At 42.6% G+C, this 24,524-nt stretch overlaps 1 protein-coding gene across 5 annotated transcripts in view; it reads right to left on the bottom strand.

The window, feature by feature from the left end:
- Positions 1 to 849: 849 nt before the first annotated feature.
- tp53bp2a (tumor protein p53 binding protein, 2a) overlaps positions 850 to 24,524 on the bottom strand; it is a 29,424-nt gene continuing 5,749 nt past the window's right edge. For 2 of the 5 annotated variants that reach the window (XM_083988772.1, XM_083988770.1), the window contains 19 exons: positions 18,161 to 18,308; positions 16,545 to 16,658; positions 15,158 to 15,228; positions 14,288 to 14,389; positions 12,979 to 13,153; positions 12,676 to 12,857; positions 12,376 to 12,540; positions 12,123 to 12,161; positions 10,359 to 10,406; positions 9,168 to 9,351; positions 6,823 to 6,945; positions 6,490 to 6,611; positions 5,873 to 6,281; positions 4,212 to 5,068; positions 3,290 to 3,427; positions 3,027 to 3,160; positions 2,688 to 2,854; positions 2,334 to 2,533; positions 850 to 2,245 (listed from right to left, as the gene is read on the bottom strand). In XM_083988772.1, the coding sequence (XP_083844898.1) occupies positions 2,204 to 2,245; positions 2,334 to 2,533; positions 2,688 to 2,854; positions 3,027 to 3,160; positions 3,290 to 3,427; positions 4,212 to 5,068; positions 5,873 to 6,281; positions 6,490 to 6,611; positions 6,823 to 6,945; positions 9,168 to 9,351; positions 10,359 to 10,406; positions 12,123 to 12,161; positions 12,376 to 12,540; positions 12,676 to 12,857; positions 12,979 to 13,153; positions 14,288 to 14,389; positions 15,158 to 15,228; positions 16,545 to 16,658; positions 18,161 to 18,308 (3,420 nt within the window). In that variant the 3' untranslated portion in view covers positions 850 to 2,203. The remainder of the gene's footprint in view (positions 2,246 to 2,333; positions 2,534 to 2,687; positions 2,855 to 3,026; positions 3,161 to 3,289; positions 3,428 to 4,211; positions 5,069 to 5,872; positions 6,282 to 6,489; positions 6,612 to 6,822; positions 6,946 to 9,167; positions 9,352 to 10,358; positions 10,407 to 12,122; positions 12,162 to 12,375; positions 12,541 to 12,675; positions 12,858 to 12,978; positions 13,154 to 14,287; positions 14,390 to 15,157; positions 15,229 to 16,544; positions 16,659 to 18,160; positions 18,309 to 24,524) is intronic. The other 3 variants (XM_083988771.1, XM_083988773.1, XM_083988774.1) reach the window with 3 other exon arrangements.

Genomic DNA, 24,524 nt, shown 5'->3' with positions numbered 1-24,524 from the left:
CCACCCTGAATTGATGCAGAAATTGAAGCAAAAGGAGCCCCAACCAAGTACTGAGGTGCATGTAAATGGATATACTTTCCAGAAGACCAACAATTCTGTATTAACAATCTTTTTTTTTTTTTTTTTTTTAAATCGGCCATGATTTGATTTTTTTGAGATCCTGAATTTTGGGTTGTAAGCCATAATCATTGCAATCAAATGAAATAAAGACATGGGATATTTCAGTGTGTGTGGAATGGATCTATATCATGTGTTAGTTTCACTTTTTGAATTGAACTATTAAAATAAATGAACTTTTCCATGATATTCTGATTTTTTTTAGATGTACCTGTAGTTACAGTAAAATGATTGAAAACATTATAAATGATAAGACAGTGATTGTAATTCAAATCATATAATATTATACAACTGCAGAAGAAAATGCAATAGGCACTTATTTTGCACAGGTGTCTGAAATGTGAGTAAGCATGCTCTTGAGTGTGCGTAGACTTTGTCCTTCTTAACTAAGAACAAATCCCAAATAAGAAAACATTGGTGAATGTCAAAATCTGCTTGAAAACCTTATAAGTGGGTTTTAAGAATACATTTCTTCCTAAGAACAGTTCATGAATGAGGCCCATTGTTCCCCACTTGCCACTACAGAGACCCAGTCTGTATTTGAATTTTTGCTAAGCTTTACCTTCTGTCCAGCAGAGGGCAGCAAATTATGTTGTTAAAATGAAGCTGCAGCTCAAACCTGCATTTGTAGCATAGACTGTAAAAATTTGTAGTCAGTAACACCAAGACCATATCAATGTAGTACAAAGTATTTTATTGTAAATGTTTGAAATACTACAGTACAGTTGTGGTTATAGTTCTGACAAAAGGGCTAAAGGAAAAAAAAGTAACAAAAATAAATACCTCTGCATCGACAGATTTGTGATGAGTTGAGTTTTGGGAACATTTAGGAATGTGTCCAGCTTTTTTATTTTTTTTTGCTTTTAAGATGTGGTTTGACGTAGAAATTCCTCACTGACTTTACAATATAATGTGTCACCTCTGAGTGGTTAAAAAGTAAAGATTTTTCTGGTATTAGGCTTGTCTTTTACATTGTCATGGAATGGCTGTAATAAAATATTAAAATTCATACTGCATGACCCCTTCTTGAGCAAAGGCCTCTTAAGAGTTTCAAAGTCCATTTTCAAAACAACATAATTCCTACAGTAACGTTTCACTAGTCTGTGAGACAGAGATACATGTATACACAGTATTTATTCATGTGCCAATGCAGGAAAACAGACTGGATTTCTGTGTATGATAGACCACAGAATGAACAGCAATAGATAAATCAAAAGCTTCATCACCATTTTACACAGCTGCGACTTTACAGGTTTATAGTTGAGATCAAAATGAAGTCCAAGTTTGAAAATAGGCGTGGTTTACCTCATGAGTACTTGTGACATAATGCAGTACTGACTACTGAGTGCTCATGGGTCCATGTCGCAGCTGGTGTGATCCCATTACAAGGTTTTCTATTTGTTTAGCCAGAGTGGTGGTTACATGTGAAACGTTTACCTCCAGTGCAGTTATACAGAGGCACAGTCACTCAGCATTGATGACGAGAAACAAGCCCCGAAAGATTGTCATGGTAACAGCATTTCAAAAACATTATCACCATAGTCATCCATCCATTCACCTCATACAATGAAGAGCCCAAAGTATGTTAGAAAATAACAAATAGTCCAGAAAGGAAATTGTAAAAGACTGTTGAAAAGTGTAAAAATTACTCTCTAGAAATAAAAATACTGCTCGTTCCATTTACATCCCAACTTTTGAGTTTCTGTCACTTTAGAAATAGTAGTTCAGACACTAATTACAAAAACAACAAAACGGTGGAATAAAGGAAACACAATGCCATTAGTGTCGGAAGTAAAAAGTACACTGTGTGGCCTGGAAAAATAAGTGAGACAGTCCTTCTGTGGTAGATACAGAAAAAGTGCCAGAAAGAGTTCATAGCTGATCCTTCATATTGTTTGGTCTGTCCTTATCTCTTCATTTCAGCAGTGTCCTTCTTCTCCAGTCTGTTAAAGCCGGTGTGCATCTGTATGTGTGTGTGTGTGTGGTGTGTGTGGTGTGTGTATGTGCATGTGTGCGCACGCCTGTGTGTGTGTGTGTGTGTGTTTCGGAGAGTTCTGGCAGACTGGAATGTGCAGGAATCTTTGTTTTACGCCAGGGTCCTCTGTCTTGGCTTTATTCTGGGGTAGAGCTGTTAGTGACAACAAGAAGACATGTCAACATGGAAATGAATAAATTATTAATTATCATTATCAAACTTTCACTGACTCCTGACTTACCCCTAGGAGATTGCGAGGAATGTAACCCTCGGTGTCGCCCATGCGTGCCCACCACCATTCGATCTCATCTTCATCTTCTCTGCGGACGATGGTCATGCAGTCTCCCTCGCGGAATGACAGCTCATCTGGGTTTTCACCGGTGTAGTCCCACAGACCATAGACCACACCCCTGTTCATGATGCCCATCTTCTCTTGCACACCTGAGGGTAGACCATTTAAAATGACACCGGTCAGCACAGGAGCTGTTCAGAGTATGGTAGTGCCTTGTCATATGAAATAATAAAAGGATGCAATAATATGAAAATGTAAAGAAACAGTACGCATAACATTTAACATAAAACAGCTTTCACTGACCATAGAGGAACTGAGAGCACTGGCTGTAGCCCTCCTCCATCTCTTCACATTTATCAGCTGCAGTCTGCATGTCACTGTAAGTCATAGCAAACACTGCAGCACCAGACTCCACCAGGAACTTGCACACTTGCACATTGTTGCAGGATGCGGCACAGTGAAGAGGCGTCCTGTGTGCAAGGGCGGGTGAGAAAGAAAAATAAAGTGGAAAGATAAGACATCGGGAAAATAAATCATATTACAAATATACATCGACATTCAGATTTCTGTTGCCAGCCTGTTAATACTGTAGGAGAATATTCTATCATGTAGATTAACAATAACTACAGAGGTTGAATTTACCATCCATCGCTGTCGGCAGCATTGACATTGACACCAAACTGAACCAGAAACTTGACGATCTCTGTATGTCCAGCACAGACGGCATTGTGTAGAGCTGTGATGCCTTCATCGTTAGGCTGACTGGGATCCTCTACCTGTGATTGAGAAATTACAAGACAGACGCAGTGAGTTTCACTTTAGCATCTGCAAATGATCTCAATCTGATGACTAATTTTAGCTCAAAAACACAGCAGAAAAAAAGATGCCAGAGAAATGTTTCTTACTTCGTAGATGATCCTCTGGACCAGGTCAAACTCTCCCTCCAGAGAAGAGTCCAGCAGCAGAGCTAGCGGGTTGAACTTCACTCTCATGCTGTGATCGATGCGTTCAGATCCGGGCTTGCGCAAGTTGGTCCTCTTTCCCTGGACGCACAGTCATAATTTTGAATCACACAAATGATCTTTAAACAGCCTTTACAACACAAAGAAAGAAAAAAATCTAAGATGTGAGACGACTAGAGCCTCATCCTGACGTCTGTCCTGCTGAAGTGGAAGTGTCCACTCGCTGTTGTGCTCAGGCTGGACTGAGAGAAGAGGAGGAACTTGTTTTTCCAGCTCTAATGCTAATCCAGTTTCCCAGCACAAGCAGTAAGACACAAGTTCATTTCTCTAAAACCTTTATGCAACCTGATTAGGAACAATTGCCCTCCAGTCAAGTAAATATGCTTTCTTTAGTTTTTAAAGGGGTCTTAAATGGGAAAGAGGTGGGAGTTTAAATGGGTCATAAATCTGAAATCTCATTGGTTTGCCCCTTTGGGGTAAAACATGCCACCGCACCGCACCATAAAAACTGCTTAAAGAGTTACGCTAAAGCTTAACAGCAAGAAAATATAAACTGGTGTTTATTTTCAACACAGATTGCATCTAAGTAAATAGGGGAAAGTAGGGTGGCTATCCGCTTAGTGTAAGCTGAATAGGGCCCATTTTCTCCAGAAACAATAGCGGTATTTGATAAGGATCATTTAATTATATAACATTGGCCCAGGTCACTGCTGCTGAACAGCAGAATGTGCATTAACTGTAACTCATGACCTGCAACTGTGGAACTAATAAACAAACATGTGAGGGGTTTTAAGAACACATGGAGCATGAAAGTGAACAACTGAGACCCACATAATAATTGTGGGTTCATAAAGGGGATTCATACCGGTGGCAGAGTGACCTGGCCAGTGACCTCGGGTGCTTTCATGTTAAAGGTGTCTTCTCCCAAGCTGTCCTGCTCTGCTCCACTGGGGTACGGCGGTGGTGGGTACGGAGGAAACTCTTCCAGGAAGCCTTCTGGAGGCGGAGGGGGCAGGTTGGGCATCGTGTCCTCCAAGCCAGCAGAGGGTGGAGGTGGGAAAAGAGCATCACTTGGTCTGGGGGCTGGGTGGGATGGAGGAGGAGGGGGGATAATGTCTTCAGTCTCCTGGATGGCGCAAGGTGGTTTAGTGTGTTCGATAGGGGCTGGATAGGAGACGTTAGCACCCGGGACATGAGGAGTGATCTGTCCTCTGTCCAGAGCCTGTCCCGCCTCTGATGGATGGTTCTCAGCGCCGCTCAGAGGACCTGGGACATGTGGCCCCACAGATCCCTCTGTCGCCTTCTCTGCTTCGCCGGCGTAGGTGGGAGTGGTTGGTGTGGTCACAGTGGTCTCCATAGCTGCCAGTGTGGTTTTCTGATAGAGGAGTTTCTGAATATTGGGCCCCGCGGGACCCTCTGGTTCAGTGATGGAGCTCCGTTTCTTCAAGGGCCTCGGGGCGTTGTAGAGCTTCTTTCTCAGAGCTTCCAGGTCACCTTCACTCTGATGTCTGTAGGGGTTGGAAATGAAGGGAAGCAGTTTGGTGGGGCTGAGGGGCCGGGGGATACGCTCCGTTTCTGGTTGGGGGCCCTCAGATGAGCTGGGACCCACGTGAATAGATCCATTGTGGTCAACCTCAGATTCTGGAGCAGGGGAGCGGCGATCCAGGTAAGGGTTCTCTGGATGCAGAGAGCTTCCACCGGGGATCACTGGTTTACCGTACACTATAAACACGGACAGTACACAAGTGTTAAGACTGCAACAGCCACAGAAATACAATCTTGAGTTACTTGATGTCACATTTGAGGGGTTTAAAATAAACAACGTCATATCTGGTCATTTATCATCATTGCTTACTGTGTAGCCTACTTAGCCCAAATTCACTGATCCTCATCCTGCTGCCCTCAATATTTGACTTGTTCATAAAGCGAGACTGATTTGCATATGTTTTACAACAAATTCTAAATACACAGCCACAACAACAATAGTTTTTGAGCCTGCTTCAATGTGACATGTTACTATATATAAACTGATACAAATTACGGGCATAATCAAGATTTTACAGTGTACATTACAAGAAAGGGCAGGATAAACATTTGTTCCGTTTCATTTCCACACTTCTAGTCAGAAGCAGCAGGTACGGTTGCCTGTGATTCGATTTGTTAAAGGAAGATGTAACAGATGGCTTCGCCTCTCTAGCTGCTCGGCTGGTCAGTGGCGTGTGAATATTTTATTGCTGAAGAAAACGGCAGCAGGCATGATTTACCGTACAGTGAATGCATCTTGAGTAACGCGTGATGCTGCTACTTTTTCTCTTACTCTAACGTCACCAAGTGTAGATATGATATAACATGTTGTTGTTTTTTACTCAGCATTAGTCCTAAGATTTAAGATTGTTATGACACAGCATCCTCTCAGGAGTTTAACTTAGCTTAAGCAGTGAGTTACACATACACAAGTGCTTCTACAATCAAGTCAACATCACTGCTCAAACACTGATTTAAGAACATACACCTAGATAATCTTACCACTGATAAATCCGTTGCTGCGGCTCTGGCTCCTGTTGAGAGTGCCCTGCAGACCAGGCTGGAAGGGTTTGCCTGAGCCAGGTTGCTGTGTGTACATGGAGTATATGGAGCTGGCTGCTAAGGTCTGGGGTTTACTCAGGCTGGCGTCTTTGGAGGAGGGAAGCTCCGGGGTGAAAGGCCGCACCGTGGCTGCAGGTGGGGTGTCCTGCTTGGAGGGCAGGGGGAGTGTCTGGCTCTGTGAGGGTGTGAGGGGGCCGCGGCTCTGGGCGGCCTGGGGTTGCTGGCTGTGAGGCTTAGTTTTAGGGAAGGTGCCTGTGTTGAAGCCCGCTTTGCCATAGGGCACAACACCAGGGCCTTTGGGTTTGGTGGGGACGGGAGGAGGCACTTTGACTGGCGCCTTGGGTGCAGACTGGAGAGATGAGGAGAGAGAGATAGCACATTAAATGCAAGGGAATATCCTTCTGATTATAAACAAATCTGAAGAATAATTTAGTCATGGGGACGTTAAAGCAGAAGTAAGCATTCCGGTCGTTTTGGCTAACTTCTTGTCAGCCGATGGAGTTAGCAGTCCTCAAATATTCCGCTTACTTCTGCTTTAAGCATGAAACTGTTCTCACCTGAGCGTCCCGAACCAGGTCATCGCTGCTCTGGTTCTTGCGGAGGGAGGTGGTGGGAGCCTCTGTTGGCTCAAACATGGAGAATGGACGCACCTTCCTGTCCCTCTTCATCTCCGCCTCATCTATTCAAAGAGCACAGCAATCAGTTTGATCTTATGTTCAAGACACAGTATGACTCTATGAAAGGACAGAACAAAAGCCCCTTTGAAAAGATTTGTTCTGCCTTATTGTCAATAACTGATTTCATAGTTACAGGAAATAGATTTCAGTACAGTTTAGGTGGAAATTCTCTATGTGCATGTGTTGTTTTGCATGCATATGTATTTCTCTTACCCTGCTCTGCGTTAGAGTTGGAGTGAGAGGTCATTCGTGGCAGTGTTGAGGAAGGACCATGACCATTGGAGTTGGACTCTGGACCCGAGGAGCTCCAGTCCGCCAGCTTAGATGGCTGAAGGCCTGGGAGACCCGCAGGAGAGGAGGGAGTGAAGGAGGGAGGAAAAAAGAGAGGCAGAGGATGTTTATATATCAACATGTATCACAGGATTTAAGTTGAAATCAAGAAACAAAGCAAAGCACCAATACTCACAGGTGAAACAAACTTCATTATCTGTCCACAATGATAAAACGTACACAGAGCGATGTGCTTTGCAGAGTCACACTGTCACACTCTTTTGCAACATTTCGTCTCCCTCTCTACTCATCATTTGTTTTTTTTGGTTGACTGACTAAGATCAAGCCAGTGGCCATGCATGTCCACAGACTAGCAACAAGCACGATCAGCATCACATCAAAGATGATAAAAACACGATGATTTCCATCGCAGCACTTGCAGACTGTATTCAGACGCTCTCTCAAGAGGTGCTGCACAAACACACAAACAAACACACATTTCCCGAACAAGACCTGATTGGCTGGGTCAGGATCCACACAGTGTCAGTTCAGCTGAAGGTTATGTGTTTGTTCCAACTGACCCATTTAAAGCAGCAGAAAAAGAACCGAGGAGAAAGCTCGATAAACACTTTCACAAACAGAAGCAGAACAAGCAAAGGAGGACCAAAGATCCAGCAAAGAAATGATGAAAATTTTCTATTTTATCATTTTCAGTGAGGATAACTTTCTTGAAAAACAAACACATCAAAACAAAAGCCATCGCGAATGACACACGCACGCACACAAACACAAGTGTGTACCTTTTCTCTTAGCCCGCAGCTCTTTCAGAGGCTTAAGCAAGAACATGGCTTCTGAGGAAGATGCATTTAAAAAGACAAGAAAAACAAAGTAGCCTTAGAGCTCCAAATCGCCCGTCACTCCAGACATGCTTTTGGCTAGGCCCAACCAGGGGGCCCCCCCGAGGGGCCGTGCAGAGACCGGCACAACCCTCAGGAGCCTGCCCCGGTACTATGCACAACGTTCCCGTTCTAGAGGAGCTGGGAATGACTGTACAAGAGCAGATCCCCCAGCATCCCCGCCCATCCCTATCTCTCTTCTTTCCATACTGCACATCAACGCAGCATGCAGAAATAATTGTGTGCAACATCATGACAGACTGGGAAAAACCTGTTACTGTTACTTCTTGTATGCAGGATAGCTTTAAATAGGAAAACATGGGCTGGCAGGGAGAGGAGAAAGGCAACAAGGGAGGGGAATCCCTTCTGCTATTGCTTTTGTAATGACTAATTTTGGTGTTTGATCATTCATTTTTAATAACTTGAAGTGCACTGCTGGCCCACCATCCACTGGGGGACTGATTTAGGGCAAGGAGAGCAAGTCAGTGATGAAGCGCATGAGAAAGAATTACTGCATACAGGATGGCACAGAACATCCTTACATGGGATACGATGCTCTGCATCAGTGCTTTGCCCAGACTTCCTTCCCCTCCATTATACTGCACACATGCTACCTCGGTGCAACCACAGCTTATTCTAGTCACACAAAAAAGTTAGTCTGAAAAATCAATTTTTAGATCAGTGGTCTAAAAAGTTTTGGATCAGGGAGTGATCCTCTGAAAGATGCTGAGCTATGTTACATATTTCTTTTCAGTCTGGTTACAACAAGAGGCATCGATTTTAAACGTCTGCTAATTTGACCATGGATAAATAACACCCTTACTCACATCCGGGACTGGTGCAGTGTGAGCTCATACGGAGAATGACACAAAGAGACACACATCAATGAAAACACTGCTTCAAAAACTGGTTCACTCACTGCAAACTCTGAGCTGAACAATACTAGGTCACAACACACCATCCAGCGGGTAACTAGCTACCTTCTGAGCTCAGAGTGACATCACAACCAGCAGCTGTCCCAGACTCCTCAGCTCCTGCTGGAGGCAGGACAGTCAAAAAACAAACACAAAACACACCCAGCTCCATGATGACATACACAAAGAAGAACAGTGGTTGAGGATTTCCAGTAGCTTAGGACTCATTACACACATACTTAATTATTTGTCATCTGAAAATTTAGACTTCAAACTTTTTAACTGCTGCAGAGCAAGCTGCTGCAAACTCAGCCATCTGCAAGATTTAGCTGACTAAATATAATATGTGAAACAATAGAAGGGACAAAGTAAAGGCCTGCGGCCAAGTCAGCGCCAGCAGAGATCTGAGTCATTGTCAGGAAGGAAAGGGCCTGAGTCAAGAGAGGCTTTGGCCGGCGTGTTGTCTGTGGATGCTCACCTGCTCCGGCCTTGGTCTGTGGGTCGTGGGCTGGCAGGGTGGCAGTGCCGTCAGGGTAAGCTGGTTTTACAAGCAGGTCATGTCTCACTGGGCCGCGGGGCATGGTGGACGACTGGATGTATGGGCCGACCGCTGCCACACGAGATGGACCTGACTGCTGTCCGGCCTGCCCATCGGAGGGCTGCTGAAGAGACAAAAAAACAAAGAAGATGCTGTTAGAGTGGCAAAGGTCAGCGAGAGTAATTTGCATTATCTTGTGTTATGGTAGGCGGTGAGGGAGGCACATAAATGACTGAATGGTAACCAAAACTTTATCTGATGTTTTGGTAATGACACAAAAATCTGTTGAGATTCAGATGGGTCATATAAAGCATGCAAAAATGATGTTTATACTGAGAAACGAATTTACAGCGCTACAAATCTATGACAGCCCTGTAACAAAATGGATTAAAAATGGTGAGACAACTTAATTATTCTCAGATCCTTGTCACTAAAGAAGCGAAAGTATAAACTGTGGCTGAGGGTGGTGCCAGGACAGTGTTCAAAGACTCTTTAATTGTGAAACTTTTGGGTGGTGCTAGTAGAACAGTCATTACAGTGGGGCACTTATGAGAATGGCGTGGAGGACAACTGGGGACTGGAGACACATACTAGTGATGCTTGATGCTTGAAGTAATAACAATTCATTCTCTGAGGACATTAAATGTCAATATATGCAACAAACTGGCAATCCACCCAACAATAACCGTTATACTACTTATATTAATATTTTCCTATTAAACAAAATGTTCCAATGACAGACTATCATTGCCATCCTCTGAGCCCTACACACTGAACGTTACATCAGTTACTGAGTAAAGAGCTCAACTGTGGACAGCTTGACGTTACAAGACAGCAGAGGAAAGTGAATGCCTTTATGCTTTCACTTCAAACTTAGATTAAGTACTTAAACTAGTTTTCAAGATAAACCTTTTAATGGGAAAGATTTTCAAGATAAAGCCCCAAGACAAAAGTTTATTTTACAGCTGATAATAATATAACAACCTGTTTCTTCAAAACACAATGAACATGGGTCACACTGCTTATTAAATGAAGCAAAGAAAAAGCAACTGATGGAATCTGGAGTCAAACTCAAGAGATTAGATCAGACAGAAGAGAGACACGTGTTAGCTCCAATTCTAGTTTAATTACCTGAAGATGAGTGTCTTTTGAAGCCCTCTCTTTACCAGGGTAGCCATTCTTGAGAAAACAAAAGCACAAACATGCAAAAGCAGTTCAAAATACCAAATATTCCCCCTTTTTCCAACCTAATTGCAGCGTTTTCTTTTCTAACTATTTCCTGAAGTGTGACTGAGACGATGCAGAACCGCTGTGCTGGGCTGGCAGCTCTCAGACTACCTCTCTTCAGTCAGTGTGGTTATACGTGCTTGTTGGCTGATGTCAGTCGGACACTTGCTGTTTGGTTGGAGGAGAGAGCAGCTTGGTTGGAGTGTGTCTTTGTGGTGGTGTGAAAAAGGCCGGCTCATTATGATTCCAGGCAGGGTGTGGGTAAATCACCTCTCCTCACTAAGGCCTATTCAGGCCTTCATCTCCAAAACACGCGTATACTCATGCAAACACAAACACACATCCATCTTTCTCTGTGCTGTTCCTTATTTTTTATGTATGTTGAGAGGACATCAAAAGAGGACTTGAGCATCTATAAAGTTAGATTAGGGTACAAGTTGTTCATTTATCTAAACGGCTTTGAGCAGATATCCAGATGGCTATGTTCAGTCTCCATCATAACATTTATTATTTATGTTCTAACTTAGAGGCCACTTTAGATCTTGTACAATTAATTTGCTCAGTGCATATTGCATGCTGCATAAGATGACTTTTTTGTATCTTCAACACATTAAAACATTTTTTGATTTCATAGTCATTTTTGCTTTGTATTCCAAAATCAAATAATCATCATCAGCATCAAATAACGGACAACAATATATAGGGTTAACTAGTTGAATGTTAATTTGGTTGAAAGACAGAAAGTTAATGTTGAAGGCCAATGAAACACCAAAATTATGTCTGAGACAAAAATCAAGCTGATCGTTAAAATGATTATTAGTAAGATAATTGTGTAAAGGATAGAGTAAAATAACTAATGTAATCTCAGAAGATGAAAAATAATTGATAATTCAAAATCATCCATCATTCAATTGGGATGATTATGTTTTCAAACACCCCCACCCTCCCTCCTCTCATATGCTTGCTCTCCCTACACAAGTTATTCCACCTCAGGCAGTGAACGTGTTAATTTTTCTTCCTCACGGACTGATTCATAGAAGCGTCTGTTGACTCTTATTTACAGTCCCATGGCAACCTGCATTCAAAACAACTCCTGGAAAGGGCAAAGAGGAGTGGAGGAGCAGGGAGACACCAGGCAGGGAGCTCAGAGCCAAACCCTCTACGCCCATTAGGGCTAGAATGAAGACTGGATTCAGCCTGCTAATTATTATTACCCCTACATACTATAATTAGTAGTAGTTAATGGTTAATAGTTTTGCATTTATTTTAAACTAAAATGTGTTTTGAAAAGCCTGTGAGATAGTTGTTTGTCTTTGAGTAAACTGGTTATTTGCCCTTTCCTGTTTCTGTCAAGAGTGCTGCCAGAAAAGATAACATCTCCCCTGACATTCCTGAGTGTCTGCGATGTCAGCCCGCGCTCATTACTCCTCTCTCATCCTCAGGATTTGTTTGCGCCAAATGGGACTGAAAACACAGCTGAGTGAAGAAGTGGGAGTGTAAAAATCAGATGCAACTCTGTGACATGATCAAAACAATGATCAATCCCCACCAGCTATCTCAGACAAGACAGATCAAAGAATGGAAAAAGACGGATAAGGGCTGACTTCTTCAAATAAGGAGGTCGCTAGAATTTCCCACACAGAGGATAACAAGTTTCAGGAGCCTTACGTTGGTTTGGTTGAGCTCTGACAGCTGGGGCATCTGAGGCTTCCAGGGATAAAGAAAGATACAGAAAGCCTTTATCATATGGCCACTAGAGGGAGCTCTGATCAAAACCATTTCCATCACTTAACAGATATGAATAACACTCTCCTCACTTATTTGTGAGTCAGAGTAACATGTAAAGCTAAGAATGCCTTTCACAGAATATGTACAATGAAAACTGGGGGGTTTTAATGGTGTTATACTTGATTATACTTACGGGCAAGTTCTCTTTTTGTTGCAGTGCTGCCTTCTTCTTCCACAGCCGATCTCGCAGCTCGCTGATGCGTTTGTCCATGGAAACCACCTCTAGGTTGCGTTTGTTCAGACTTTCTCTCTGCTGCTGCAACTTAGAGTTCTGGTCCTGGTTGAGCTTATTCCTCAGCTGAGCGCCAAGAACAGACAAAGCAATGAGGATAAACATAACAGATCAACAAGGTCGTTAGTTTAAAAAAGAATATCTGTGGACATCCATTTTGACTTGCTGTTGTGTTTTGTTTATAGCTTTGCTTCTGTATACCTGCAGCTCTTTGTAGAGGCGATCTAGTTCAGCCACAGAGCTCTGATTGTCATGGAAGTTGTCCATTTTGCCATTTTTTAGCAACTCCAGTTGTCTGCTGAGCTCCTCCACCTTGGATGCAGCCATCACAAGTTCCCTCTGCTTTTGCTGAAACAGGTTGTTCATCTGCTCTATCTCCTCGACTTGGAGAGGAAAAACAACAGGCAGAGAGCAGGTGTGTGAATATGATGGAGGCATGGGAAAGAAAGAAAAGGTACAAGGAGAAATAATCTGTTGCATCCATTCATGGATTCGCGAGCTCACCCAGCTTGCCGTTGCTGAGCCGTTTCTGCTCCACCTGGCCCTTGATAGCCCGGACCTTCTTGAGCCGAGTCTCTTGGTTTTCAATGTTCTCTCTGAGGCGCTGCAGCTTCTCCTGCTCAGAGGCCTGCTGCTGCTGACGCTGCTCCTGCTGCTTCAAGTAGCGCAGCCGCTGCTCCTGCAGACGGATGAGAGGAGAGAGGCAGAACAGAGCAAAGTTTAAAAAAAAAAAAAAAAACATGATTTAAGAAATACTTAAAGTAATTCATGTAGAGTAGACGCTCCTCGGCAACATACTGATCTGCGTCCTAAGATGTTTAGGGGCTAGCAGAACAGCAAGGTTATTGTTGTTTTTAGAATATTATTTCTTCCTGCTTCCGTTTTTATAAGCAGAAATGCATTTCATGTCAACATGCCTGGTTGAATATGGGTTAAGAAAACACTGCGCGTCCCTAAACAGCACTTTCAAAATCACTCATCACTTGTGAGTGGTGGTGCAGGTTGCTATAAACATGACAGAGCTCTCCCAAACAGGTTCCTTGATGAAGACAATACAGTCTCCATCTGTAAGTGTTCAAATTATGTGTGCTCATGCTGATGGCTGTTTGTTTACTCCACTTCTGTGTAGGTGTGCATGCCTCAGGTTACATTCCCTGAATTGCCGTGTTATCCTCAAGCATACGCAGAGTCTGGATCTGAATACTAAAGTGGCTCAGGGGCACAGGTTGCAGCCTGGAGCAAAGCAAAGACCCGTACAGTTTGTTTGTTATCTTAATGAAGTCTGCCTGGATCAGCAGGAGAGAAACATTTCAAGATGTCTTTGCAATGACCAAAAAGTTATTATAATGATCACATTAAATAAAAATACCAGTTTTCTGTCATACCAGCAATACAATACCTTTCTTGCTGTCACTAATAAATCCTGAGCAAACTGAGAAACAAGTCCCAAGCAAGAGAATAGAGATCTTCAGATGCCAGTAGGTCCAATGCAGTGAGATTTCGAGGCAGGGAGCTCTCTCAGGCTTCTCAAATTATAAACATTTCACCTGCAGCCATTCACAACTCATCTCACCTGTCTATCATAACCCTTTAAATCTCCTCCATCCTCATTCCTTTAAGTGCACTAGACTTGTTTTAGTACCTTTTTGTTCACCATCTCCCCACTTTCTACAAATAATCTTGTCTTTAATCTTGCTCCTCTGGTCCAGCTTTTACTTTCATCTCCACCACTTAATCCCTTCACCCCCTGTATCCACCCATCTCTCCACCGGTCCCACTCTCTGCTTTCATCTTCCACTTCTTCTTCACACACCTTGGAAGCGAGGAGCTGTTGTTGAGCGTCTATCTGCTGCTGCTGTCTGGCAGCCATCTCTTGTAGCTCGGCCAGCGTCATGTCCATTCGGGGGGTCGCCACCTACAGTAGGTAGGGATGAATAGAGGAACAAAGGGAGTCAGTACATGTACATATGAATGCTCTTTTTCAGTCCACAATCTGAGGGACCTATTGACTTCTTAATTCAATTCCAGATCTAGTGCAAGACAACAAGTGTAACAATGAAATCAGACAAAAGAAACTAATGTTAGCTTTTTTGTGATTCCAGGAATTGTAGAGAATATTATTTTTAACTAAAGGAGACATTCTCAACTTAACATCATGTCCTTGTAATGATACACTGATTAATTCCTAATTACCATTTATACCGCAGGCTGTTTCTGTATTGAATTAATTAGTACTCCTTTGCAAATCATCAAGTTGGCTTGTAGTTAAGAACAAAGAAACATCTTAGTAGATATATGACGCACAGGGTGGTAATTATGTACCCATGACAATGTCTTAGTTACTATGCATTAAAAGATTTGCCATCTGCAATCATCCATGAAAGCCATGAAAACTCTATTTATAGAGTAATACTAATGAGATGCAGGAAAAGGCAGGTATAAATTAGAACATTTCCATGTTTAAAGTATCTAAATACTAAACAAATAAATCCACTAACTGAGATCAAAGATATAAATAAGTCCCCTTTTTTCAGTTTTCAGTTATTATTTGTATTTCCTGAAATTATTTTCATAAACTTCTGACTGACTAACAAACATGTTTTCTTCTACTGGCCGTATTTCAAATTACCTTAAAATAAGAGGAAAAATGAGAAAGAAAGAAAAACAAGATATAGAAACTTACCCCATTCTCCATCCTTCTGTCTGGCGGACCCTTCACTCCATTCCTCTTTGGCTCTGAGCCTCTTGAGCTTCCTGTATAACCATCACAATAAGGGAACTCCATCAGATGTCACTAACTACTACAGAGGTTTACCAAAGGTGACTGCTTCAGTTTAGCACTACCTGCGAAAAACAGCTAACTGAGTAAACTATTGGCCTTTACAGACAGCTGTGAAGAATGACTGGAACTTCCTCTTGTCTTTTCAGTGCTACTGTCTCTGACATACAAGTGACATACTTAGGTGTACAGGTTTCTCTGGAGGGCAGCTGAGAGTGTACGTAGCTCTTAGCTCCTCTGGGAAACAACTGGGATCAGTGCTCTTTGTGACTTGCAATAATCTCAGGATTTAACCTAATACATAACCGTCTGTGGGTGGGTCTCACCACTGTGTGTGTATGTGCTCGTCTGTGTACATGAATGCACTTATATCCAACCATGCTACTGCCATTTGCCAGCTGAGGGGGATGGGGGGGGGTCTGGCAATCCAGATCCCATCCTTAAAGCCTTGGCCTATGACCAAAGCCCTTTAGCTTGCATAATAGTTTTAGATGACCCTTGACATACTGTATGCATGTTAAATACATTCACTGGTTAAGTGTCAGTCTGAACATATGATCACGCTAAGGTACAAGTGACTGCAAGCCTCAAGGCCATATCCATACTACCACCTTTTAAGATGTCAACGTGAGATTACTCAATTCACCAGAGAGCGACTTTTGTCCTCTGACCCGGTCAGAGAAAATAAGCATACACAGAATCAGCAAAGTGTGAACATTTAATTGACACAGAAACACGTTTATCCATCCATCGCAGAAATACAGTATCAGAAAAAAGGTAAAACAGAACGGTGTTGCAAACACTGAGCAGAGCTAAGCTAACAGTGTGGGAAAACAAGAGCAGGCTAAGATAACAGGAAGGGAAAACAGCCATCTAATCCCTGGGCCAGACTCAAGCTGTGAGGGGTAAAAGGGCTTAGTTACACAACTGGGGGCTGAGAGGATAGCACAAGACCAAAATACTAGAGTTTTCTGTGTTCCCAAGAAAACTGAAAAGTAACAGGATTATGACGACGTGGCTTGGAGACCCTGCCTCTCACTTGGCCTACAACAGTACAGCTAAATAAGGATTGTTCAAGGACTTGAGGCCTGCCTTATAGTACCAGTTCAAAAGCTCTCCAGACTACACGTGCACATGTTCAGATGCTGCAGGTACAGTATCTCAGGAGTTAATAACACTGGTGTTGAATGTCTTTTCTCTAGGGACAGATATCATCCAAACTGTGTCTTTTATGTGAGCAGAGAGAATACAGCTTCTGCTTCATTATCTGCTGGACAAGATGGACACTCACCTGATTCCCTGCTAGGGGCTCGGTTGTGACGCAGAAAGAAGCGCACCTCTGCCCTGTGCTGACCCCAGCGTTGGAGCACATCCAGCATCCTCTCTCCGTCACCTACAGCTCGCTCTGCAGATGACATACATTAAAAAAAACACATCACTCAGAGGGAAAAATACACACCTATAACTCAATATTGACAGAAAATAATTAAGTTCGGCAAAGTTAAATCATGTGTCTTTAGCAATGTAGGCCAAGTGTGCATAAGGTTTGCATTGTGAATCCTGTCCCACTAGCCTGACCTACATTGAAAAGAGGTTCATCTGCATCTAGTTGATCTGTCTGAGTAACGACCTTGAGGAAAACAACTGTGATGAGTTGTCAATTATTCTGGCTGGTACGAAAGAGCTCTTCATCAACTCCTCAGACATTTTCTTCAACCTACTTAGGACCATTTCATTACACAAATGGACTGTCACATCACTGCCAAGTAGAGGTCAATGAAAATACTCTCTTGTAATGGCATTACTGCAAAACAAATGGGGAAGTTTTATAAAGATTATTAACAGCTTAAATCTAAATTTGATGCAAAATGTCACTGCTGTGTTTTCAAAGGAGAGTCAACAGAAGCCTGCAGCGAGGCAGCAGTATAAGACTTCTTCTTTTCAGCATTTGGCAGCCTCTTCTCACACTACTTATGGACATACTCAAACACAATAATTGGCACTTCATTCACTCTTATGGCGGCATCGCCATGGAAACGGCGACAAAGCCTGGCTCCTTGAGCTGTGATTCTGAATGCTTCCTGACTCTTGGGCGCCGTTCTGACCTGACATTAACATGCGTCTTCGCTGATCTGATCACAAATAGACAGCTCTTAGCACGTCGGCTCACACCTGGCATTAAAATGCATCCCAAGCGAGCACTTGTGACTGGATCTCACTTCTGTGCGATATGCAAATAAACACATATGCGTTGTTGTTTTTAGCCAATTTGGCAGACAGGCCGTTTGTCAACATGTTTCTAAAAGAGAGAGGTAGAAAAAGGGGCTGTGTGAAACACTGCACTGTTCACAGCTCTAAAATGAAATGACGTTTAGCCACTCAAAGTAATAATATAGTTATGTTTTTGATGGTAAATTGTAGCGGGACTAATCAGACTGTGGCGGAGGACATCGCTTAAGTAAGAGGCCCTGAAGTAAAAGCTGTCTAGTTGTGATCGGATCTTTGAATCTTTTGAAACTGATGTTAAAGCTACGTCTGAACAGGGCCTTCCAGGTGGGGATAATGGGAAAAGTATGAAATCTCACCCTCATCTCCCACCTGGATGATATGGGGGATGTCTGGGTGCTTGTGTTTGTTACGGGGATTATGGGCTCTGCTTCATTTGCATCGCAGAGCCAAAGAGATAAGCCCTTCAAAAAGAAATAACCAAGCAGTTGACCACACAGCTAATTTCCATGTATAGCCTACTTCAGAAAAGCAATTTGCCTCTAATTAAAGGAAGAAGACAAACAAGTGTCTCCACACCAACTCCTGTCCCTTGGGATACAGCCATACTGCACAAACAAAACAGAGTGCGACTGATATAATCTTCGGCACAACGCTGGATAAACTGGCACCGACACTCACCAGATCCGCGCCACATCTCAGACAGGTGGCAGTCCGTCTCCCCCGGCTCCTTGCACAAGTCGACCACATCCCGGCACAGCGTCTCCGGGGTAACAGGGACCTCAGTAAAATGCTGGTCATTGTTACTGAGGTATACTGTCAGGAACATCTGGAGACAACAGGGGGGGAGGGAGAGAGAGGCAGAAAGCCGGGCAGATTAGATAGGGCTGTTAAATAGAAACACAAGATAATGAATCCTTGCCTCAGGAAATGCAGAAAGAAAAACGCTTAATTCATACAGAATAATTATCTGTAAACGGTGTTTTTGCTCTTGCTCAGTGTGTGTGTGTGTGTGTGATACGAGTGCTTCACTGATAGCAGTATTCATTTCCCAACTCTCATTCCTCCGTGTCAACAGAGAAATCAGAGACAGGCTCATAGACTTCCATTTCACCCCACACCATTTAACTGCTAACTAGTGCTGTCACCACGGAGAGATCCCTCAATCCAAGACACACACACACACACACACACACACACACACACACACACACACACACACACACACACACACACACACACACACACACACACACACACACACACACACACACACACACACACACACACACACACACACACACACACACACACACACACACACACACACACACACACAATTGCTGCTAAGCACTCTGACGGAGCAGACCTCTGAGGACTCCAGAGAAGCTGGATTTGTATGTCAGTGTGTGACTGGCAGATAGTAGAGACTGGCTCAGGACTATCTAAAAAAGAAAATGGACAATCTCAATGAAGCTGTCACTGATAGAAGAGGGATGTGAAAGCCTTCAGCTTGGCAGAAAAATAAATAAATAAACACACTGAAACTGAGCAGGAAATTAAGCTGTCAGACACCGTGTATCCTGAAACTGGTATCCCCGTTCGATTCTGTATGACACAAAATCTCTCTTTATTGTTACAATTCAAATTGGGAGACCAGTTTAGAGGTGAAAACAAAAGTAGGCTGTGTTAAACTAAAAGCTTTGGCAGTCAATTCAAAATACAGTATGTTTATCTGAGAGGATTGTCTTGTCATATTCTGCATGTGACACTCCCAAACATCTATAAAAACATTTTGAATTGCACCCTTGTGGTTGTATGTCGCTACTAATGAGCCAAGTTGCAGGAAATATGGTCAACACCAGAGGTGTTTTGAAGATGACCTTTGACTAATTGGATATAAAATGTCATCACTTGATCATTTTATCCTCTTAGACATTTGCGTTAAGTTGTGTCATAATTAGCTTATGTTCTGTATGTTTTGTAAGGTCACAGTGACCTTGATCTTTGACCATCAAAGTCTAATCAGTTAAATCCCAGAGTCGAAGCGCTTTTACAGCTGGAATATGTTTCAAATGTGATTGGATCAGTTAGGAGCGACGGCTTTGATAAGGCCATCATAAAACCAGCGTTATAACCCAGGTGCACAACTTGAAGTTATTAAACCCTTTTGTTCCAGTGACGGGTTATAGCACAGGATAATGTCTTCAAAGAGACTTCAATATTGTCCTAACAGAAAAGCAACAGCCCTGACGCCTACAATGAGCAGTATAAAGTGTATAATTGTGAGAACAGTGCTGTTGCTTGTGTCCTACACCTTCAGGTTATTCAGTCAGGTTTTTTCTATTCTCAGCACGCCGCTGTGACCGGCGGTGCCTATAGGGGCCACGGTGGGAACATCAGGTCAGCAGGGTCACGAGCACAAAGGGGTTGGGGGTCGAGCACACAGAGCAGCTGCAGCCATAGAGCAGAGACAAAAGTATTCGGGGTTGCTTTTGAACTGTGGGGTGAAACCAAGCAAAAGTACAACAGCCTTAAGATAAGTGGCTTTATCCTCACTCTTCTTCTCCAAATGAGACTTTACAGAGTGAGTGGGCAGGTGACATGTTTCCTCTGAAGATCTCCTTAGCAACATGTACAAACAGAGAGGTTTTTTTGTTGTTGTTGTTGTTTTTCACATTGATGAGGTGAAGGTGGAAATGAGGGGTAGTGGTCTGACTCAGAGGGCCTGACTCATCCGGTTTGTTCCATAGGGATGCAAATAAAAGATTCCCATCAATAGAGCGAATGAGTAGTGAGTCATCCTCGTCACAAATCTTCAGTACGTCAAAGTCTGTAAACAGATCATTGCTGGTATTATTCACCACCGGCCATGGAAGAGTTAACGGCTCTGTGGAGGAGGAGGAGGAGGACCACCCCCAGAGAACCAAGCTTGTCCTTTCCTGTCTGCTAATTAGAATAGTTTCAGTAATTGTAGCGGTATGTTAGTTCAGAAATCAAATGCAATCAGCTGGCATAATAAATGACACTGTCAGAGCTGGTAATTAAAAGAAAAACCCCAACTGGCAGCAATTTCATGTAGTCTGCTGCATTTAGCTACGGTTTCCAAAGAAGCCATTCAGAGATGAGTGCAGAGCAGCTGACATCATCACAACTTCCCGGCAATGTAGGACATTCAAATGACCCTGTTAATATTTGGAGAGTGAAAGGGAGACAACAGAGTGAGGGGTTGGTGTGGAGGCTGGGACTTGGACCAGGGAGAGTGAGAAGACAGAAACACTGATAGGAGGAGAAAGGAGTCTTGGGGGGGTGGCAATGCCTACACCGAAAGCAAATTCTCCTCGGCACTAAAGTTAATGATCCAGGGCCACCACTGGCCAGTCCCTCAGTCTAGATGAGTTAGCACTCTGCCGCTGACCTTCATCCACCTAATGCCTGCCACTGCTCATGGGCTATGATAGTGCACACACACATGACTCATGCTATACTGTATATACACATAATTAATTAAGCTGGACAACTTTCATACATATTTTTTGCATGTTAAAATTTCATATGGAATATCATTATTGCTTTGGGAGCATTATAAGACGTAAAATGGCAATATGTAACATATTAAGTTACATCTAGTTTGTTTTTTTCTATCTCCCATTACTGTACTCATTTCCTCAACACTGTTGATGATGATTCACACTTAAGGCTGTCTGAATAAATACAGAAGAAGCTGGCGTTGTCTGAACATGACAGATCCTGTTTGGCTTTCCATTATCAGCTGAGCAGTGCGTGTGTAAACCAGACGACCTCGCGTGTAATTCTTCATGCACAAGGAAATACTGTCATAAAGCCAATATTGGATATAGTCTTGTAGTGATCAGAATACAGTATTTGACTTCCTTCATTATGCCCAACTCTTCTACAAAGCCATCTACCGGTCTTATGAAGGGGAAAAACAGCCCTAAGAGGTCTACCTAGACACAGAGGTGAGAAGAGTGGGCCGACTACGTGCTGCAGCTCAGCCAGACAACTTGAGAGTTCATTAAATATTCATAGATACAACAGCCGGTAAAATTAAATGGCTCAATAACAATCTGATAGACCTGTTTGTTTCATAACAGACAAACAGCAGCAGCAACTACAGTTTAAGTAGAAACTATCACCTTGTGTAGCCTTACACACTGTGGGAGCTGAGCAGTACCAGTTTTGGTTTCTATATGACAAAGTTTGATAAAAATGTGCTCCACTTGCCTTCTGTTTGTCAGAGTCTGTGACAGGAGCGACTGCTGAATTGCACTTCCTTCGTACCTGAGACGGGGCAAAAGGATAGCCGTGGGGATGGGCCGCCTCTGCTGCTCTATTATAGCAATAGATTTCTAATTCCATCATGGCATCAGCTAAGTCAGAGCTGTCTCCGAGGGTTTTGCAGTGGTGTGACAGCTCAGGACTGCAAACTGACAATTATAGGTAGTGTAAAGAACTGTGGCTGTACACTGCATTCTGCACTGTAGATGTTCTCAAAGCAGAGCAGCTATAAGGCTAGGTCATTGGGGCTATAGCTCAGGGATTAAGTTAATCCGCTATATAAAAATATAGCCTTTCAACAGACTACTGGCTCAGTATTACAATAGTAATCTTAAATTCAATATCCTGCAGCTAGGCCACAGCTACTACGCCTTAAGATGAAGAGAGCTATCCTTCAGGGTAACCGAGGTCCAACTGTATAGAAATGTTCATTCTTCTAAGCAGATTTCACCGTCCAGTAACTGGTCTGAAAGTTTTAAATCCATAAAATTAGGAACTGTATAGTGACTTGGTTTGAACAAAAACCTACACAGTCTTGGGGGTCAGTGGTGCATGGTTAAGACCCTCTACTCTGGACACAAAAAAGACACAGACAGGAGTGTGTGTGTGTCTCAGAGATGAAAGGCTATAATACATCAAATCCCTCAGACAAAAGATACACTGTAAAAAGAACACATCTGAAGGGGAGATGAGTGACTGCAGCTGGCAGCACTTATTTGACCTGCCCTGCTGAAAGGGGCCAAGAGGTTGTGAAAGACTGACTGAAAAAAACAACAAAGAGACATACTGTAAGTTAACATCTGTTCTGGGTTACTGTATCAATGATTCTGTCCTAGGTGAAGTAAAATAAGATGCAGTGCCTGTAGGGAGGTGCTGGGCATTTTTTTTTTTAGATACTTTATACTATATATATATCTGCTGACTCCCCATAAAATGCTAATTTGGCTCTAAACTGTATAATTTGGATCCCTCAGAGCCACAGAGACCCTAAAGCATGGAAACAGGCTTTTCAAGCCGTTCCAGTTGTTTAGAGAGAGGACACTGATGACTTTAGTTGAAAGATCAACACTGTACCCGTAACCAATTACAGGAAGGAATGCTGTGTTGATGTGTGTGGCACTCCCACTGATTATTCTGATAGCGTATTATGTGCACTGCAGCAACTGAGCGATTCACAATAAACAGCGCAGGAAACTGTTGTCTTGACGCAACGTTTTTCAAAATCAAAATCAAGTTAGATGGAAAGTCCTTTGATGATGTGATTCTAAACGGTCCTAACAGCAAATCGATCCCCCCTCCCGTCCCACCTTGAAAATTCACTCTCTCCTTGTGAGGGTCAAATCTACTCCATTAGTGTCTCAAGAACATCATCCAAATACAATTGGTCGCATATTGAGTTAAGAGTGATCAGAACTGTCAGCCACTGCAGTTTCACATTTCCAAGAATAGACATATGACAGGAGATTGTACTGTAATGGAATTACTCTGCAACATCAGAGTAACTAGAAAATGAAAGTCAAACCCGTCACGGAGAATCCACAGCAGTGCAACTAAACACGATAAAAGTGCATCAAAGATCAATCCTTATCTTAGTTTGGTGTTTTGAAAAAAATCCAATTTCCTATCCTTGCTGAGTAACCGATTATCAAATAAAACCTGTTTTTTTCAAATTCATATTTTTTAAGGCTGAAATGTCCTATTTTGTCTGTTTTTACTGGAACCGTAACTGTATTGTTTTCATTACTTATTAAGCATAAGACTTGGTTTATGTCAATAACTGATTGCCTTTTCAAAATATAAATATAGAAAAAGAGAAATCACACCTCAAATTGTAAAACTCCAGAAGTGAAATGTAGGGCTGGGACTTTAACGCATTAATTACGATTAATTAACTACACAAAAATTAACGCGCTAAAAAAATTTACGCATTTTAATCGCACTTATTTAAAAAAAATTTTTTTTTTTTTTTTTTTCTCACGTGTGTCTACGTGCGGTGCGCCCGCACGCGAGAGAGGCGGCAGTTTGAGAGGCTGACTGGCAGAGATGAGAGCTGGTGAAACGCTAGCATGGTTATTTAAAACACCATCTCTGATCTCTGCCTGCACATAGATACACAGACACGGGCGCACGCTAAATGCGCTATATAGCGCTAATTGCTCAGCTGCAGCGCTATATCTATGACCTGTCACTGTCACAGGTGCAGCTCATCTCATTATGATAGGACTTCACCCTCAGAGCTCTGTCTTCAGACTGTCCTGACCTGTCCCTGAACATCACACAGGGACAACATGGAGCTGCCTGTGTGATTGGTTACTGAGTTTTATTAATGTTTACATCAGGCTGAGTTCAACAAATCAGTTTATGCTACTGTGATTTAAGTAGCCTAGTTAAATACTACAGTAATCATCATAGTGTATTGGAAGGAAAGACCATTTAATCTGTATGTATCAAATATCCATTAATGAATTAATCGATAATTTGCATCCCTAGTCTGTTGGTCTTGGTTAAGTACCACCTTGAATGCTTAAGCTTATGTATTCAGTCATTCAATGGTATACTAAAATCCATGTGAAAAAAAAAGCACTGTTCTCAGGTCAAATATTTATATGCGATTAAAATGCGATTAATTGCGATTAATTAATCACAAAGCCTCTGATTAATTCGATTAATTTTTTTAATCGAGTCCCGGCCCTAGTGAAATGTAATATTTTGTCTGTCTAAAACACAGAATATCCACACACTGACA

The sequence above is a fragment of the Trachurus trachurus genome, assembly GCF_905171665.1.
Source record: "Trachurus trachurus genome assembly, chromosome: 15".
Classification (NCBI taxonomy): domain Eukaryota; kingdom Metazoa; phylum Chordata; class Actinopteri; order Carangiformes; family Carangidae; genus Trachurus; species Trachurus trachurus.
This window is presented reverse-complemented; position numbering and strand designations above follow the sequence as displayed.